This window comes from Dipodomys merriami, unplaced genomic scaffold, assembly GCF_024711535.1.
Source record: "Dipodomys merriami isolate MVZ:Mamm:240054 unplaced genomic scaffold, mDipMer1.0.p SCAF_2, whole genome shotgun sequence".
NCBI classification, from domain to species: domain Eukaryota; kingdom Metazoa; phylum Chordata; class Mammalia; order Rodentia; family Heteromyidae; genus Dipodomys; species Dipodomys merriami.
In genome coordinates this window covers 29075553-29093876 of record NW_027203381.1, presented here as the reverse complement: position 1 = coordinate 29093876, position 18324 = coordinate 29075553, and the positions used below count along the sequence as shown (strand labels likewise).

At 47.7% G+C, this 18324-nt stretch overlaps 1 protein-coding gene across 7 annotated transcripts in view; it reads left to right on the top strand.

The window, feature by feature from the left end:
• The first annotated feature begins 1923 nt into the window (after nucleotides 1-1923).
• Fhod3 (formin homology 2 domain containing 3) overlaps nucleotides 1924-18324 on the top strand; it is a 430675-nt gene continuing 414274 nt past the window's right edge. For all 7 annotated transcript variants that reach the window (XM_070029308.1, XM_070029306.1, XM_070029303.1 and 4 more), the window contains exon 1: nucleotides 1924-2182. In XM_070029308.1, coding sequence (XP_069885409.1) covers nucleotides 2018-2182 — 165 coding nt within the window. In that variant the 5' untranslated portion in view covers nucleotides 1924-2017. The remainder of the gene's footprint in view (nucleotides 2183-18324) is intronic.

The window sequence follows — 18324 nt, the reverse complement described above, 5'->3', positions numbered from 1 at the left end:
CATGGGCTGCAAATCAGGAAGCCATCCGTCATTCTAAAGGTAAGGATCCCAGGGAGGAAGAAGAGGAAGCAGCCTAGGTCCCTAAGAGAGACCTAGTGTATAGATGGAGGTAGAACAGGAGGAAAATTGGACACTGGTCATCTCCTGAGACGGGAGAGATGGAGGGTGGAGATGATCAGATGCTTGCTAAGGTTTATGCTGGCTAAGCCTCAGTGCATGCTGGCCAGGATCAATGATCAGAGGAAAGTGGCAGAAATTTCTAGTAGCCTGAGGGAAGGGGCTGAACTAGGCTGAGGGTTTTTTTTTGGGGGGGGGAGAGTGGGGGCAGTAAGAATGAGTCCTAGAGTAGACTCACTGTCAGCAGACAGGTAAATAGGGCAGGAACAAGGCCGGGATCTAAAGAACAGGTGGGGCTGAGGGAGGCTGAAAAAGGAGGCCCTGGGATGATGATTTGGTATCCAAGTTGGGACAAGTAGGAAACATAAGATATCTGGAAGGACTAGGGCAGGAGAGTCTCAGGGAAGTGGACCATGAAAATGGAAGCAGGGACCTGGTGTGAAAGGAGTAGGATTGGGGTTTGATATTTTGGCCACGAAGAGCTGGTACACTGGTATGAGCGTGTCTAGAAAGCCCATTCATAGTCAAGCAGCAAAACGCACTCCAAGCTCTCCAGAAGGGAAGATGACAGTCATGGGATTATTAAAACCCATTGTGCGTGTGTGTGTGTGTGTGTGTGTGTGTGTGTTTGTGTGTGTGTAGCCAGAAAGGAAGACGTTAAAAAATGTAGATGAAGTCACAAAAGATGGGATAAGGGTTTTCTTTTCCCTTTAAATCAGAGAAAAGGGAGCGATGTCTTATGGAAAGGTAGTGAAGACGGACGGAGCGGTTAAGAGCAACTGGCTATTCCCCAGGTGATCTATATGTAAGAGGGACTAGGCGGAATGTGCGGCGAAATGCAGAGCCGTTGAGTTTTCTCTTTGGAAACGCAGGGGGTCGCCCGTGAGCAGCGAAGCGAGCGCGGGAGGCCGGTGGCTCCAGCTTGGCGGAGGCAGGCTGGCAGGCGGCAAAGCTTCCTTCCGAGTCTCTCTGCTGCTAGGGGATCCCCGGTTCTCCCCAGCACCTCCGCAGTTCCAAAACCCAGTCTTGTACTTCCCTCCTCTCCGCGGACGCCGAAGGTCTAGCTGGGCAGAGAGGCTCTGGCGATGGAGAGTTTTAACCAAGCACCCACCGGGCACCTCTGGGGCCAGGCCCGGAACTGGGGCGGGTGGGGGGGGGAGGTGTCCCAGATCCTCAGGGTCTCGCCTGCCCACTACCTCTCATTCACGGCGTATCCTACCCTCGTTTTCCGAGTAAAGCCGCCTGAGCTCCCTGTCCTTTTTAGCTTCTTTCTCCCGGGGCAACTTCCCTGAGAAGTCTGAGATCCTGGTGGCTGCCGCCTCATCACGTTGCTCCTGCAGGTAGTAGCTACCTCGCCTCCAAGGCTTTCCCAAATCGGGCCTGTAGGAACCCAGCTACACTGTCTCCTGAGATATCTCCCAGGTGGGAAAGACTCGGGAGGACAGCCCCGTCTCTTCATCCCTTCCCCCGCCCCCCCCAGTCCAATGTCTGAGATCCATAGGATGCAGCTGAGACGGAGCTACTGGGCGCACGTGCAGAGCTGGGTCTGACCACCGGGCGTTCCCCGCCCGCCGCAGCTGCTTGGGTTTGCGCACGGCGGCGATCGCCTCTGCAAGGGATCTCGGGTTCCCGGTGGGGACAGCGGGTCCGGGCGGCGGGGGCAGCGGGGCTCGGTGCCCGGGTAACAGAGAAGGGGCGGAGCCGAAGCCAGAGGGGAAGGAGGGGGCGCGCCGGCCCCGCCCCCGCCCCGCCCCCTGCGGCCGGAGCCCGGGCTGCAGCCGGGCGCGCCGGAGCCTGCAAGTCCGCGAGCCAGAGAGCGGCGGCTGCGGCCTCCCCTGCGTCCAGCCACCCGGCGGGCCCGCTGACCCCGGGGCCCGCGCCCCCCGCGCAGGGATGCATCATGGCCACGCTGGCTTGTCGGGTGCAGTTCTTGGACGACACGGATCCTTTCAATAGCACCAACTTTCCGGAGCCCAGCCGACCGCCGCTGTTCACGTTCCGCGAGGACCTCGCGCTCGGCACCCAGCTGGCCGGGGTCCATCGGCTGCTGCGGGCGCCGCACAAGGTACGACCCGAGGGGCCGCCCTGGGCCGCGGAGCGCGCGCGGGTGGGGGCGCAGCGAGAGGGCTTGGCGGGGTGCAGCCTCGGGGGACCGGCGTCCAAGGGCAGATCCTCCTCCGGGTGAGGCAGAGGGGCCCGGGGCTGGAGCGGGACCCTCCTGGGCGGGAAGGAAGGACAGCCCCACGCTGCCACGCAAAGCTGGTGGCGGGTGCGGCGGAGCAGGTGCGGAGCCGGCCAGAGGCAGGGATGGAGGTTCCGGATGGCTGCGCCGTTAGCTCGGCCGGGTGGGCGGGGTGGGGTTCCAACGCCGGTGAGCGTCCCCGGGAGGTCGCCGATTGGGGCGCGCGAGGAACCCCGGGCATCGTGGGACTCTGGTTCCTTAAGGAAAGCCCGGAGGGGAGCCCGGGATAAGACCTTCTGTGGGGCCTTCTGGGACGCTGCGGGCGGCCTCCCGACAAAGCGCGCTACCCAGGGGACACCTCCCCTTCTTCCCCTTGCAGGGGGCGGGGGAGGGGGGAGACCGCGGAGGACGCCGACCGCGCTTTGAGATTGCGCGCACACTATCGCCTTTTTCTTCTGAGAAGCAGGTGGCCTTGGGAACCTTGGAGGGGCAGCCTCTGTGGGAGGAGGGGCGGGGGCGCGGAGGGTGGGGGCGATGCGCACAAAGCCTCAGCCTGGAGCCCCAGATGAGTGTCCCCTGGGAAGAATAGCGGCTCAGTCTACCCGTTAGAGAGGCTCCCCCGCCCCTCCCCCCTTTGAAGGAGGACAGGCGTCTTGCAAAGTGATTGTTGTAAAGAGCTGGGCATTGAAAGCTAATCATTTAGTTACCCAGCAAAATGCTTCCTCCCACTTGAAGAGAATGACTGCACCTTGAAGAATGCCCAGCTCTGTATATTTTCTCCTTTGAGTTCGTATTAAAGTTTGGAGATAATTTATTCCTTGAGGGTCAACATTGGCAAATATTTGGAAGTGACCACCCTTGACTCCAAGAACGAAATTGATTTTTGAAAAACTTCAGATTTCTGCGTGACTCTCAGCTTTGGAAGTAGAGGGTGTGTAGGAAGCAGAGGACTTTGGCAGTGATGGCCCCTTCTATTACAGCTGCAGAGCTCCATCACCCTTAGTTTTTAGGAGTAAGGAAAGGGTAACTTCAGCTCATTCTTTCTGTATCCCTGAAGGGTGGTCACAGTCATAAAAACATTCTAGGTTAGGAGACAGAGGGGCAGAATAATGTATTATAGATTTATCAGATTTATTTTGTAAATTATTTGCATTTTCTTAATCAGTGGATTCAGTTAAAAGTTTTCAGAGTTTCATCTACATGGAATGATTATTCCATTCATTTTGGTCTCTTATTACAGTGATCTTTTGTTGAAACCACAGAAGACTCATAATTGTGGCCTTGTGACCTTGGTTTCCTTGAATTTCAAAGGCTATATGCATTGGTTGACCTTTCAAACTGTGAGCTGAAGTATGTTTTTATGTTTCCATGGAAGAGCCCCATAGTCTTGCTCCAGTGTTCCTGGCATGGTAGGAGGAACTTTTGGTGCTCTGGCACTGCCTGCTCATGCTTACCACCAACTGGAAGCCTCAGCTGGGTGGTGAACTAGACCACAGAATCTTCTGTGGTGTTCTGTGGACAAAGACCCACATGTCCTATGGTTATCTTTTTGAGAGTCAGGCAGCTGCAGTCTCAGAATTTTTGGTCCAAAGAACCCTGCCATACATTAAAATATTTGCCTTTTTCCCCCATCCAGACCAAATCAAGTGGCTGATTCTATTAACCAGAGTTCTTTAAGCAGAATGCAGGACATTTATGTATCTACTATAAGTGCATACTGTCTTTACAGTGGTTAATTTTCCACATGACTCGATGACCCATCCATGACATAGGGACTTTTATTGCCCCTATTTTAGAGATGAAGAAACTGAGACAGAGCAGTTAGCCTAGTTTAGATGCTTGGGGTAGGAAGCTGAGGAGGTCTATGTGACTGGAGACCTCAGTGCTGTTCCATCCATCTTCTGGAAGCTGCATGTATGTGGGCAGAAGTTGTACTTCCTAGGGCTTCCAACCCATTACTTTGGACAGTTCGCCCCATCACCTATGTGTGCCAAGGACTTTATGGCCTGGGGCAGGTGCAAGGTATATGACAGAGTAAGAGCTTGAAGAATTTTCTGGCCTGGTACAGTTCATACTCAGAGGTAGAGATTTATAGTTGCCAATTCTGCTTGAATTAGGTCATGGTGAGGGAGTAGGCTAGCCTCAGGGAACACTTCTCTCAGGTCTACTAAGTCTTGTCTTGGCAAGGGGAGGAATTCTTTGTGTGGAGGGCACTCTGAGTGATGGAAAGAGGGGAGAAACATGAGCATAGAATGTCCCATACTCCCTGTGATTTCACATTGTTCCCAGAGGCTGTGCAGGTTCAAGTCCCTGGGGGAGTAACCTTTTACTGGAGTAGATTGCACACAGATTCAAGCGTGCAGGGCATGTGTACAGTTGAATGAGTTTTCACAAATACAGGGGAATAAACCTTGTAACCAGCCCCAACGAGGCCATCTTAGTGGGTGTTAACTTTTAAAATCTCCTAGGGACTCTCCTGTCTCAAGAAACCTTGAGCTGGCTGAAACTTGGACACCTTAAGTCATAATAATTTTGCTCATGGATGCTGATTTCTTGAGAAATTGTCATTTAGCAGAGCTATTATATTGGGCACAAGCAAGATATTGTGCTCATTATGCTTAATCTTTCACCTCCTTGCAGAGAAGCTGATAGATTAAAAAGAAACTAAAAAGAAACTAACTTTTTATTGTAGTTCAGAGAGGATGATGAAATAAATCATTGCTTGGTAGCAAAAGTGATCCAAGACATAAGAAATGTTTATTTTGGTGTTTGTATGTTTTGGCTGGATTTAATGAGTCCTTTCCTTTTTGTCTTCAAACATACGTAACTAGATGTTTATTCCTAACCTCATGGTTTAATCAGAAATTATGATAGATTTCTACTTTTGACAACATCACACCATAGAATTAATAGGATCATGGACATTTTAAAGCTTAGGATGTGTTGTGGATTGACTGATGTTAATGGCACTTAAGGATCTGAGGAATTTTTTTTCCACTGTTGAATGAAACTGAAATTGTAAAATATTTTTGTAAAAATGTTATAACTAGCTTACCTGTCAAATTGGCAAGTATGACTTAGTAATTTAACTGGAAAGGTGTCATTGCCTGCTGTGGGCTGGAGACTGTAGAGTAATGATAACTATCATGTTCTAGACACGTGCCTGAGCCAGGAACTGTTCTACCTATTACTTCTAACCACCTTCCTGGCCAGGTACCGGTGAAATTGTATCTCATAGCAGGAGAGACCAAGAGTGGAAAGTAGTCACCTGCTAACACAAATTTGAGTTCCAGAGCTGGTGCCTGACAGATCTAAGTTCTTAATGAACTCTATTTTCCTATCTTGAATATTCCTCTCACAAGAAGTGGGTCCATGTTCCAGATATCCCCTTCTCAACAGATTGATCCTGAGTGTCTCATGTTTGTTTCTTTCTCACTACCTTGTCCTAGTGGTTACCTTGTTGAATCAGCTACCCCGTCTGTAAAATATCTGTAAAATGGTAAATTGTTGAGTCAGGTGCTGGTGGCTCAAACCTGTAATCCTAGCTACTCAGGTGGCTGAGATCTGAGGATCACGGTTCAAAGCCAGCCCAGGCAGGAAAATCCATGAGACTCTTACCTCCAAATTAATCACCAGAAAACTGGAAGTGGTGCTGTGGCTCAAGTGGTAGAGCACTTGAGTTGAGCTGAAGAGTGCAGGGACAGTGCCTAGGCCTAGAGTTCAAGCCCCACAACAGACAAAATAAAAAAATAAAAAAATTGTAAACTGTTGAAGTTGCAGTGAGGATTAGCTCCTTGCTACACCAAGCTTGGGGTGGGCATCCCCTGGGCTCTTCTTAGAGTTACATACCCTCAGGCCTTCTCTGCACTGAATCAGAACACAGTGCCCTGATGCTTCCTGTGCAAAAGACAATCTCGACAGCTTGGATTCCAGGTAATGTCCATCAGACTGTTAAGTCTACATGGTTCTCATTGTCTCCTGTTTCCAGGTCACTTCCTGAAGGTGAAGACCTGACTGCCCAGTTCTCCATGTTACCCCCTAGAAGCTAAGTAGTGCTAAAACAAGGAGGGAACTAAGTTGATTGATAGGTGTTAGTTTTAGAACACAAATCCACTGGTATTATTGCACTAGTGAATTTCCACCTTAATCCTCTTAAGGGACACATCTGTTCGCTCTATTACATTAAGGTTTTTCGAAGATGAGATCATTAGTAAAGTTGGTGAATGTGTTGTGTCATAGCATTTTAGGTCCACAGTATTTAAAGCTTGTAGGAATAGTGAAACTATCTCTGTATAAGCAGAGTCGAATCTGAGTCCACTGTAATTAGCTCATTTGGTTGGAGCCTTGATACTGAGAGCAGGATCATGGGATTGAACCCTTTATGGGTCAGTTGGCTTTGTTTCATGCATGGCCACAGACCATGTTGGTAACCTAGCCAGACATCTAGCAGGTGCTGTCATGGTTCCTAGCAAGGATCTGGGTTGGGACGGACTGATAGCCATCTTTGGGGGCCAGTTGGAGAAAGAGACAGGACTTACAGTATGCAATGAACTTGTTCTGGGGACTGAACTGTAAGTCTCCATGTAGAACTTCATTCATCTCTATAGTGATTCTAGCATGTAGATAGAAGAACGAAACTGAGCCCCAGGGAATTTAAGCAGGTTATCTAAGTCCCATACTACTTTAAGTGAAGGAGCTAGGATTTAAGGTCAGATCTTTTTTTACTCCACGCCTGCCTGTAGCCAACTGTGTCCCATTATTAGAAAACCAGTGGAGCACATGCTCTCTATGCGGGTGCCCGTGGGGGTGGGGCAGGGGTGGCTGCATTGCCTTTCCATGGGGCTGTCTGTCACAGAGCTGTGATTTAAATGGATGTGCTCTGGTAAGTTCTTCTCAGGGTTGACCCTCTGTGAGTCTGTGCCTTTTGTCCGGAGAGTCCAACCTGGGTCTCAGGAAAACAACAGGGCTGCCTTTACCCTCCCCCCGCTTGACTATGAAATGTTAGTTCTTACTGGTGGCAGCTTTAAAACTGATTAACATGCTGAGGGCAGCTCAGGAACACCCCTCCCCCACTCGCCTTTCTTCTCCTCCCCGTATTTCTCTCTAGGGACAAAACTTCTGAGTGCTTGGTAACTTCGCTTTCTTTAGGCACAGGCGGCCAGCCACTGTGCAGCCCATTCCACACCTAGTCCAGGTGTTCTCCTGCAGCCTGTGGCTGCCTTAGGAAGAGCCTTTGATTGAGAAATGCCTGGTCAGCCTAGTGGGGGCCACCTCTCCATGTTATTTGAGAGTCTTGAGTTTATTAGCATCTGCTCCTGGTCAGAGTTCCGTGTGTGTGTGTGTGTGTGTGTGTGTGTGTGTGTGTGTGTGTGTGTGTGTGTGTGTGTGTGTGTGTGTGTGTGTGTGTGTGTGTGTGTGTGTGTGTGTGTGTGTGTGTGTGTGTGTGTGTGTGTGTGTGTGTGTGTGTGTGTGTGTGTGTGTGTGTTAGGAAGAGAGTGGGGGTGGGAGAGTGTTTAGGTGCCTAATTGGAAACCAAGAGAATGGGAAAAGTAAAATTTCAATAAATGTTAAGTTTCGTGATAGTCATCTGGAAAAAAAAAGTCAGAAAAATCCTAATTGTAGGAATTACCTTTCTCTAACAAATAAATTGCAATAAAATAAAGAATAGAAGGAAACTTCAGATGAAGAGATGACTCAGCACCTAGGCCAAGGTGAGAGATGTGTTTAGGTCAGTACTGGGTGCTGGTGCTCCTTCGGGACTGAGCTCCTGGGCCAAGGTGGGGCATGACTCCAAGTCAGGACTGGATGCTGGTGCTCCCTGAAAACTGAGCCCTGGGGTCACAGGATGAGATGGCTCCACCTCAGCACTGGAGGCTAGAGCTTCCTCAGAACTGAGTACCTGAGCTGAGGTAGGAGCTGGTTCTTCCTCTGCACTGGACAGTGGTGCTCCTTTAGGGCTGTACACTAGAGTCAGCTCTGCATTTGGCTCTTTCTCTGATGATGGTCCTCCTTAGGCTGGATGCCAGAGTCGCTGATGGAGCTACATCTAGCTCTGGACTTGGACTGAGAACAAGTACTCGTAATAGAGGCTGGTAATAGAGGCACACAAGGAGACAAGACCTTTTTCATTACTGCTTTGATCTGAGTCTTTGGAAAGACAGAAAAGACCCTCCCTGAGAATTCCCAACATGTGACCTTCAACAGCTCCTGTTCTTCAACTTCCTTCCACCCACTGTGGGTTTCAGGCTCCTCCTCATTCCTGGCCCATGGCTAGCTTTGGAGCCATCTCCCAGTGGTGCCCTGCACCATCCATCCCCAAAGATACTGTTTCAGCCCCAGGCTGTACACCTCTAGCCTTGCTCTTGCTGAGTTCCTGGAACTCCATCTATGCCAAGAGATGGTAGACATGCACTCTAGGTCTGATCCAAACAAAATGAGCTTCAGGTGAGCTGGGAGCTGCTTGAGGCTGCAAGGTTGGAAGAAGTCCTCTGGGTAGTGGTCCACATATGTGTCCAGGAGAGACGAGATGGCACTAGGAGCAGATGGGCGGGAAGCAGAGTCACAAAAAGGCCAGCAACTCTCCTAATCTCCCCCATCATCCTGCGATTGTCGCTGTCCATTCAGAGATCAGCACATACTAACACAAGTGCCTTTTGGCTGTCCAGGAAATGGCAGGCCAACCAGGCAAGGACTGAAGAGAAATTCTAGGAAGGAATCCAAGCCCAAACGTAAGCAACTCTGTTCTATTCTGGAAGTTCCACATCTTCCCTTCTCTCTCTGCTGGGCCACTGGACTGTAGACTCAAGTAAGGCTTGTTGTTCGGCCTGGCCATAGAGTGCTAGAGCACCTCATTGATGGTTCTGCTGCGGCATCCCCATAAGCCCCTTGTGGTCTATCTTTCTACCACACTGTTCTGGTGGCACAGCCTGGCTCTGAGCTGTCACCGACACTCCTAGCACCTTCTGAGGGGCTATGACAAGGACAGGTGCCCCTACCCCTACCTTGCCCCCTGGCAAGCCTGGCTGGAATGGGCTATGGTGAGGATGAATTCTCATGGCTCAGTTCTGAGCCCCACAGCCTCCCCAGTGCTCAGAACAGCACCCCCAGCCCAGTGTCTTCCTCCTCCGGTGGTCAAAGCCCCACACTTCAAGGCTCTTGGGAGAATCACAAGAGTTGTGGGCTCCTAATTTTTCCCATTCCCCCCCCCCTTCCCACCTCCAATTGTCACCACTCTGGAGACAGATGCTCTCCCTGGAGACCAAAGCCCACTCACTTGCTGAGCCAATCTTGTGGTATGACATCGTCGCTGCAGTGGTAGAGGGTGTCCTCATGTCTGGAGGAGTCTGTGGGGACTTCACAAGTATTGAACCTGTTGATGACTTCTAGCATTACTGGCTGATTCTCCGTGGACCAGAGTCTAGGACAACCAGAACTTTCCTGCTCTTCTCACTGAATTATGCTCATTGCCTGGAAATTTGCCCTTCCACTGTGGGTACTTCATATCTATGCCATGCATGAGGACAACCAGCTCCTTCCCTGATACTCCTGAGAGCCCAGGACCCCTCTCTCTACCCCCATCCCTGCTCTGTCTACACCTAGGTTAGGGACCCTCATCCAGGATAGACTCTGGTACTCTCTTCATAAATAGACTGCTTTGTCCAAGACTTCAGATTAGTAAAGCTGGAGCCAGAGAGGCTTAGTCACAAAGAGCACACAGCCCGGGACAGGACTCCCCACAGGGCGCCCCAGACCACTACTTCCATGACTTATATCACAGGTGCTGGCAACAGCCAATGAGTGCGCTTCTGTGAGCACCCCACTTCCCAGGCTCCATCTGCAGTTGGGGATCCCCTGATATCAGACAGAGATGGTGTTTACCTTTTGGACAGCAGGTCAAGTATCTGCTGGGTGTTCGCAAATCTTCTATAGGTGGTCAGGAAAGTGGGGATGAAGATATTGTCCCAGACAAACTGGGCAGGCAACATGTGGCCCAGCAGCAACTGCAGTGTGCCTGCCATGAGGAACCCTGGCCTGCAGGAACAGACCTGGAGCCAACTGATCTTCATCCTGGAGCACAACCAAGGAGGGACAGTTCAAGTGGAATCTAAAAAAACTACAAGAAGATTCACTGCCACACAGTCCATTGAAATGCTTGGAAAGAATTGACCACACACACACAAATCATACACAGGGTAGGGAGAGCTGGTGATGACCAGGGAGATTAGAATGGTGGGCTGGCTAGCCGTTAACTGCCCTGGATGCCCCATGTCACCTGTGAGGTCCTCTGGAAAAATCTCCAGAGACAGCAGTGGTGAGGGCTGATCCAACATCTACAGCTCTCTGTGGTCTTCATTGAGGTCTGCACCTCTACAAATTGGGAGACAGCAAGAAACCATGTTGTTTAATACATGATCCCCACACAAGTGAGCTAACGGGGGCTTGTGTGGACTGTTGGTCCCTGGACCAACCAGGGCTCTAAGCTTTCTTTGTTCTGTTGTCAAGGAAATGAGGTCATCTCTAGAGGTCCTTTCCCTTGAGCCTTTTCTTCTGACAAGACTCATGCCCGTCTTGCCTAGACTGGCTGGAGTTATACCAATCCCCCCACCCACTGTCCCCAGGTAGATCTGGATGTAGCAGTGCCCAATTTGGGGAAGGTACAGATGGGTTCACTAGCAGCCTTCCTTTAAACCAGATGTGACCCTGGATATAACATTGTGTCCCTCAGGGGATCCCAGCCCTCCCTTATCCCCGATCCCTGGGGATCCCCTTTGGATCTGCTTCCTAGGAGGTCATCAGGCTCCCAAGTACCTATATCACCTGTGACAGGAAGTGTCACACATCTCTGAGGCACTAACCTGGATGGAGGACAATTCCAAGGAGAAGAGATAGGAAACTGCAACTCAACCCAGCCCTGGGATCCCACAGCAGGCTCTAGAAAATGCCACCTTGCCTCTTGGCCACAGGTTCCTCTGTACCACAGGAAGACACAAATGAGACTCAGAAACCATGCCCTTTTGACATAGACCTGCTAGTGACCCTCGTGACTCATAGAACTGACCCACGTCTCCTCTCAGTCCTCCAGATGGCCACTGCACTAGGCCTCACACTAACTGTAGCCTCCCGCTGTCCAAGCCTGTGGGCCGCTGCCCTTGAGATAGACTGGACTCAGACCTGACTTCTGAGCAATGAAACGGGCGACGTCCACGACCAAGTTACGAGAAGCTGCGAGGTGGGGCGGCTCTGTCTCTCCCTTGTTTCTCCTTCCTTCTGTGTGTCGCCCCTCTCGTCTCTCATTCTAAGGATTCATCCGAGATAGTATGGCTGCCCAGTGGACAGGCCTCTTGGGTAAAGCTCAACCATGTCCCAACCAGCAGACAGAAAATCATTGGGGCTCAGCCAAATGGGTTACTGTCCCAGAGTCTCTCCTTACAGGGGCTACAACCACAGCCTCCTGGAGACCTGAAAGTTGAGGCCTAGGTGAAGCATGCCTGACCCTGGAAGAATAGAAAGTCTGACTTCATCCGTGTGTGGCAGTTTGCAGTGGGTTAGGGAGAGGCTGGGGCATGGACAGTGCCATTTGTCTTGTCCACCCTCTTCCCCCCTACTCCCACACTGTCCTCCTTCCTGGACACATGTCTCCCTCTCATTCATCATGGCCGAGTCTTCCCTGCACAACCACTCCTAGAGGTGATACGGCCAGGCGTTCTCTTATCTTTCTGGTTCTGCCACCTCAGTACCTTCAGACCCATGCCTAGTGACCAAGGCCTCCCTGGCTGTTTTCAATATTGCAGCTGCTTGTTCCCTTCCAAGCACCTGATAGACACTTGGTGCACCACCCCCTGCCGCCTGGAAGGCAGCTCCCAAGGTGGTCATTTTCACAACCACACCCAGGCCCCATTCAGGCCCTGCACGAGGGTCAGTCGGTACAGAGTGAAAAGATGAGAGGATGTGAGGCCTTCCCTCCCTGAGTAGCACAGACTGCACAAGGGTTCCTCTGCTTGGCTGGAAGGCAGGGTGCAAGGGGATGACCCTGAGGGCCCTCACTGACGCCACTCACCCCGTCAGCATGGTGAGCACTGCTCCCCCCACTGGCCTATTCGCATATTGCATCCCATTTGCAAGTTTCTCTTGCCCGGCCTCCCTCAGCTTGTCCCAAGATGTTCAACTCAATTAGGAGGCTTCCTCACCCCAGTCAGGGCAATGACTCAGCCTCACTTCCAAATCAGGAACCCATGCAACAGGCAAGTAATCCCTTTTCTTCATCCAGGATGGAATTTCCAGGGTTGTACCATGTCTGTAGGACCCAGATCTCTAGGCTCCTACCTCCCTGGCTGCTCTCTGCTCAGAGGGACGTTGAGGGATGAGGAGACATTTTCCAAGGATCTCAACCGGTGTTATTTCAGCTCATCATCAAGAAATATGTCCATCAGAAAGGATTCCTTCATGATCCTTGGATTTCTTTGTTATTAGTTGTAATATTTCCTTGTCATCTCTCATTTTATTTACTTGAGTCTCTTTCTGCCTTCTTTTCTTCAAATTTCCCAGGGGTTTATCTAATCTTATTACTTGTTCAAAAAACCCAAGTTTTCTTTCAGTAATTCTTTGGACAGTTATTTTAGTTTTTGTTTTACTAATCACTACTCTACTCTTTCAATTTCTTTTTATCTGCTAATTTTTAGCAGGACTTCTTTCTGTTTTTCTGGACATTTTCAATGCATTATGAAGATATTTATTTTTGAGTTCTCTGTACTTTGATATAGATATCCAAAGCTACCAAGTTAAATGGCCTGACCAGCCATTCTTACTACATGGAGGGAGACCTATAGATAATGCCCTGGAACAAGGATAGTAAAGCCTGTCCACCCTCTTCATCCTGTAGTAAGAACTTCTCTGGGAAGAAAGGTTCAAGTCCGGAAGTGGCGCTGTGGCTCAAGCAGTAGAGCGCTTGCCTTGAGCTGAAGAGCTCAGGGAAAGTGCCTAAGCCCAAAGTTCAAGCCCCATGACCGACAAAAAAAAAAAAAAAAAAAAAAAAAAAAGAAAACACAATGCCGGGCGCTGGTGGCTCACGCCTGTAATCCTAGCTACTCAGGAGGCTGAGATCTGAGGATAGCGGTTCAAAGCCAGCCCGGGCAGGAAAGACCGTGAGACTCCTATCTCCAATAAACCACCAGAAAAGCGGAAGTGGCGCTGTAGCTCAAGTGGTAGAGTGCTCGCCTTGAGCTGAAGAGCTGAGGGACAGTGCCCAGGCCCAGAGTTCAAGCCCCACGACCGACAAAAAAAAAAAAAAAAAAAAGAAAGGTTCAAGTCCATCACCTACCCTCTTCAATATGTCTGTGAAGGTTAATCTTGCTTGTTTACCTCATTTCTCCGACAGACACACAAAGAATGATGGGCCCGGTCTTTTTTTTTTTTTTTTTTTGTGGGGCTTGAACTCTGGGCCTGGGCGCTATCCCTCAGCTCTTCAGCTCAAGGTGAGTGCTCTACCACTTGAGCTACAGCGCCACTTGGGCCCGGTCTTTGGATGAGGCTGTGAAGGTAAAAAGAGACTTAAGTAGTAAATGCATTCCCATGTGACCTAAGAGCCACCGATGTCACAGCTGCTGTCTGGAAGAGCGATGAGGTTGGAGGACCCAGAGTATGCAGCCATGCTCCTTGATGAACATGGCCACCATTGCCTGACTGCGAGTTGGGGACCTACTTAGCACAGATTGGTGACCATAGGTCCAAGAATCACTTTTCTCTGAATTTCTGTCAACTTCTGATCTTCTGGTAACCCCTTGGTCTTCCACATATTAGGGCAACATCTTCACTCCTGCCCAAAGCTTCTGTTCCATTAAGACAGGAACTAAAGGAAACAGACAAAAAAGCAAATAAAGCATTGGGCAAATGCACTGGCTGCTTCCTGGTTAAAAGCATGCTTTTATCTGCTGTGTTACAACACATCTCAAAGACCACAAGGCCAGAATATTCACCAACTAGGATCCCTTGGTTGAAATTGAAGCTAACACTGCTGAGGGGGTAATGGCCACATGAATGACAAATAACCAGAGAGACTGGTCCTGAGGAAAACTCTTGTTCCCTAACTTGTTCATGGTAAGAATCCAGAATTAACAGAGATACAGGAATGTCAATCTAATAGCAAAGTCACAGTGCTCCATGGCACCTCTCTTTCTGATGATATTACAAAAAGCAGTTGTTCAGATTCTCTTGCTTGGCTTGCTTTTAGCTGATGTTAAAAATAATTGTTTTGAGGGTGACTGGAGTGAGATAAAAAGATAAACTTGGATAAAACTTTGTGTCCAATTCTACTTTGTGTCCAATTCTACTTGATCTTCATGGAGACATGTTGATCTTTAAAAGTATTTAATCCAACATGTTACCACATGAATAAGTCAGCCTGTTTGAGTTAGAGAGTGTTGCACATCTTCCCCTTTAACCAAATTGGGGCTTATTTGGCCTTCTTCTATTTAAAATAAAAAAGAAGCTGTTTTTGTATTTCTATATCCACATGTCTCATTTATGTTCCCCCATGGCACTTGTGACCCACTTGTGAACACAGGAGACAGAACCACATAGTAGGTTGTACAATGAGTGTTTATAGAATGAACAATTAACAATACAAGGGTATGAGAACTCTAAGACTAGCTTGGGTTGTTGTTATTGTGATAATAGAGGAACATAATTTATTTTTATACCAGCTTATATTGTGAGCTCACATGTAGTCAGTTTGGGTTTTGTTGATCCTGTTAGGTTCATCCTTTGAACATTTTTTCAAGTATTCGAGGTTTGTAGTTGAAAAGTTTGCTGTAAAAAATATCAAAAACAAAAAATGTATTGTTTTTACAGAATAAATATATTGGAATGTGTAAAAAAAAGGACTAGCTCAGGAATGCAGGGAAACAGTGAAGGGAGAAAAAATCTAGGGATGGGATCTTTTCCAGGGCTGAGTTCAGACCTGTTGAGAGGAGGTGAGGTGTGGATTACATCCAGGACTTGGAAGCTGTTTCCTATGTCACCTAGGGCCATAGGTGGTCATAACTAGGGCTGTTGTGAGCAGGTAAGGAAAGGCAGTCTGGCTAGGCAAATATAATGCCTCTCTTTCTGCTTAAGGTCAGAAGAGATGGGTTTTAAAACCTCTAAAGTTTTTTTTTTTGTCTGTTTGTTATTTGGTGCGGGTCCTGGGGCTTGAATTTAGGGCCTGGGTGCTATCCCTGAGATTCTTTTGCTCAAGGTTAGCACTCTAACACTTGAGCCACAGCTTTATTTCTGGCTTTTTTTAAAAGTGGAGATCAGAGTTCCATAGACTTTCCTGCCCAGGCTGGCTCTGAACTGTGAGCCTCAGATCTCAGCCTTTTGAGTAGCTAGGGTTACAGGTGTGAGCTACCAGCACCCGGCTTTAATGGAATCCAGCAGTGGTGCCACCGAACCTTGACAGGAGGTCATTCAGGGTCCCACTGAGGTCAGTGTGAGTGAGCTTCTTTGAAGTCCCTCGGTTATGGCATTCTGTGACTGTTAGTCCACAGCATGTTGATGGAGAAGAATGAAATAGAAGCTTTGTGGCACCAGGAAGGAGACCTCTTCTTCCTAAGCCTCTATTTATTAAACTTAGTGTCATCCTGTGGGTTCAGTTCTGTTATCACCAGACAGATAGTGCAGGGTTGGTCTGCAGCTGGAAGACATTGACCACTGGCTCTTAAATTCACCCTGTATCTGGCTTATTTGTCTCCTACCTATGGAATGCCATGGAAGGGGAGATCCAGGTGAGCAGTACATTTGGTTCGTTTTATTCATTGTGCATTACTTGAGTCTAGAAATACTTGCTCAATATAGAGAATGCAAAAACCTTCAAACACATGAATACATTTTCTTATTTTTTTAACCCCCCAGATATTCTATTATCTCAAAGACACACTTGTGTTTAGCCATTGCTGTTTTGTACATTCTGGATTCATTTAGACAGTTTGCCAGTAAAGCCAAGTTGTCATGGGATACACTGTTTGTGAATATGTGGGGGTGTCTCAATTGGACGGATGTGTCTGAGTTGATCTGTGGGTCTTAGCCCATGTGTATTTTTTTTAAAAAAATCTTCATTCCCACTGTAATGCTTAAATGAATCTTTATTTTATGGTAATTGTGTATTCACACAGAGGGAAGAAATAATAAGAGAGTGAATGTATTCATTGCCCCCTTGCTGAGTCAAAATTTCAAAACCAAACAAGTAACCTGAATGGGTTAAGTGCTTTTCAGAGCTAAACCTCTTCCCTCCAACCAACCCCTGTACTCCTGCCAATTGCTCCTCTCGTTATCTTTTACTGTTCTGTGTTCTGATCAATGAATATGGTGCGTCTTTGCATTTGTTCAGATCCTTTGCTCACAATTGGCATTGTGTAGGTGTGTGTGTGTGTGTGTGTGTGTGTGTGTGTGTGTGTGTGTGTGTGTGTGTGTGTGTGTGTGTGTGCTGTTCCTAGAGCTTGAATTAAGGACCCAAGTGCTGTTCCTGAGCTTCTTTGCTCCAGGCTAGTGTTTTAACTACTTGAACCACAGTTTACTTCTGGCTTTTTGATGCTTAGTTAGATATAAGTCTCATGGACTTTCCTGCCCTGGCTGACACTGAACCATAATCCTCAGATCTCAGCCTCCTGAGTAGCTAGGGCTATAGGTGAGAGCTACTAGTGCCTAACTAAAATGATTAATTTTAAAAGTAGGATATGAGTTTTATGGTTATTTGTAGATATGAATTTGTATCTTTTAGAGTCACATACAGAAATGTTTACAGTTGAAATGATATAGTATCTGGAATTTGTTTCAATATGATACAGGGTAAGGGGTAGGTAAGTACATGAGAATTCAGATGGTCTAAAGTAGATCAGGGTTAAAGCTGGATTATTGGTATAGGTGAAAGGGTTCTTAATATTCTCAATAATTACACATATGTTGAAACCTTTTTAAAATAAAATAAATAAGAAATAATAGGTTATGAGTTCAAGTACTCCCTTTGCCATTGGAGCTTTTTCATTAAGCATCGCAGTATGTCCTAAACATGTTCACTGTGGCCAGAGTGACTATTTGTGAACTTTTTTTGTCCTGCCTCTGTCGATATTTTTCATACTACTCTAATAGTTATGTACTTCCTGGGATCTTAGAAGAACAAGTGTAAACCCAGTATTTCAGTGTTCATGTCTCTTCAGGCCCAGTCAGTTCCCAGAGTGAAGTCAAGAGCTATGAGTATATAAACTGTTGGCTCAGTAAAGGAAATGCTAAGGTAGAGATATATTTGTGGCTTTAGATAACCACTTGCATTTTTTCACTAAACCAAAGGAGTTGGCAAAAGCTATATTACATGATACCAGTATAAAAACACTTAATTTTCCAATGGCTGTTGGGAACTGTGATGTGTCTGAAGCTCACACCAAGACCTCACCTGATTCCCTATGAGCCACTCTGCCTCCACCTTCAATGTATTTCCGAAGAGCATCTCAGGGTGTGCACAGTGAACATCAGGGATGCTGTGATATATGTGAAAGTATAAGTTGATTGTGTACCTTGGCATCCTTGCAATTATGGTCAACTTTTGATTTTTGTATGGGCAGATTAATCCCATTGTGGACTATTGAAGAAAGAGTAAAAAAAGTAAAAAAGGAAAAAAAATGTAATCACTAAGAATCAGCAAGAACATATACCCACAATCTCTCTTTTTTGGGGCACTTAGTAACAAATGGAATCTATATCTATTTACAATTGGGAACATAACTCCTTTTGATTATAACTTACAAATTAAAATGTTAGGTTCTTAGGGAAAGGTTTTGGAGCTTAATGTTAGGGGGAAATTTTTAACATTTGTAAATAAATCAAGAAAAAGGAAAATGTTAGTGTAGCATAGAACAGTATCCCTGAATTTGGCAGGAAGGAAGCAAATTAGTTTTTGATTAGTTTATGGAATACTTTTTAGCATTCTTTTTTATTGTCAAGGTGAGCATTCTTTTTTTAAAATTTTATTTTATTGTAAAGATGCTGTACAGAGGGGT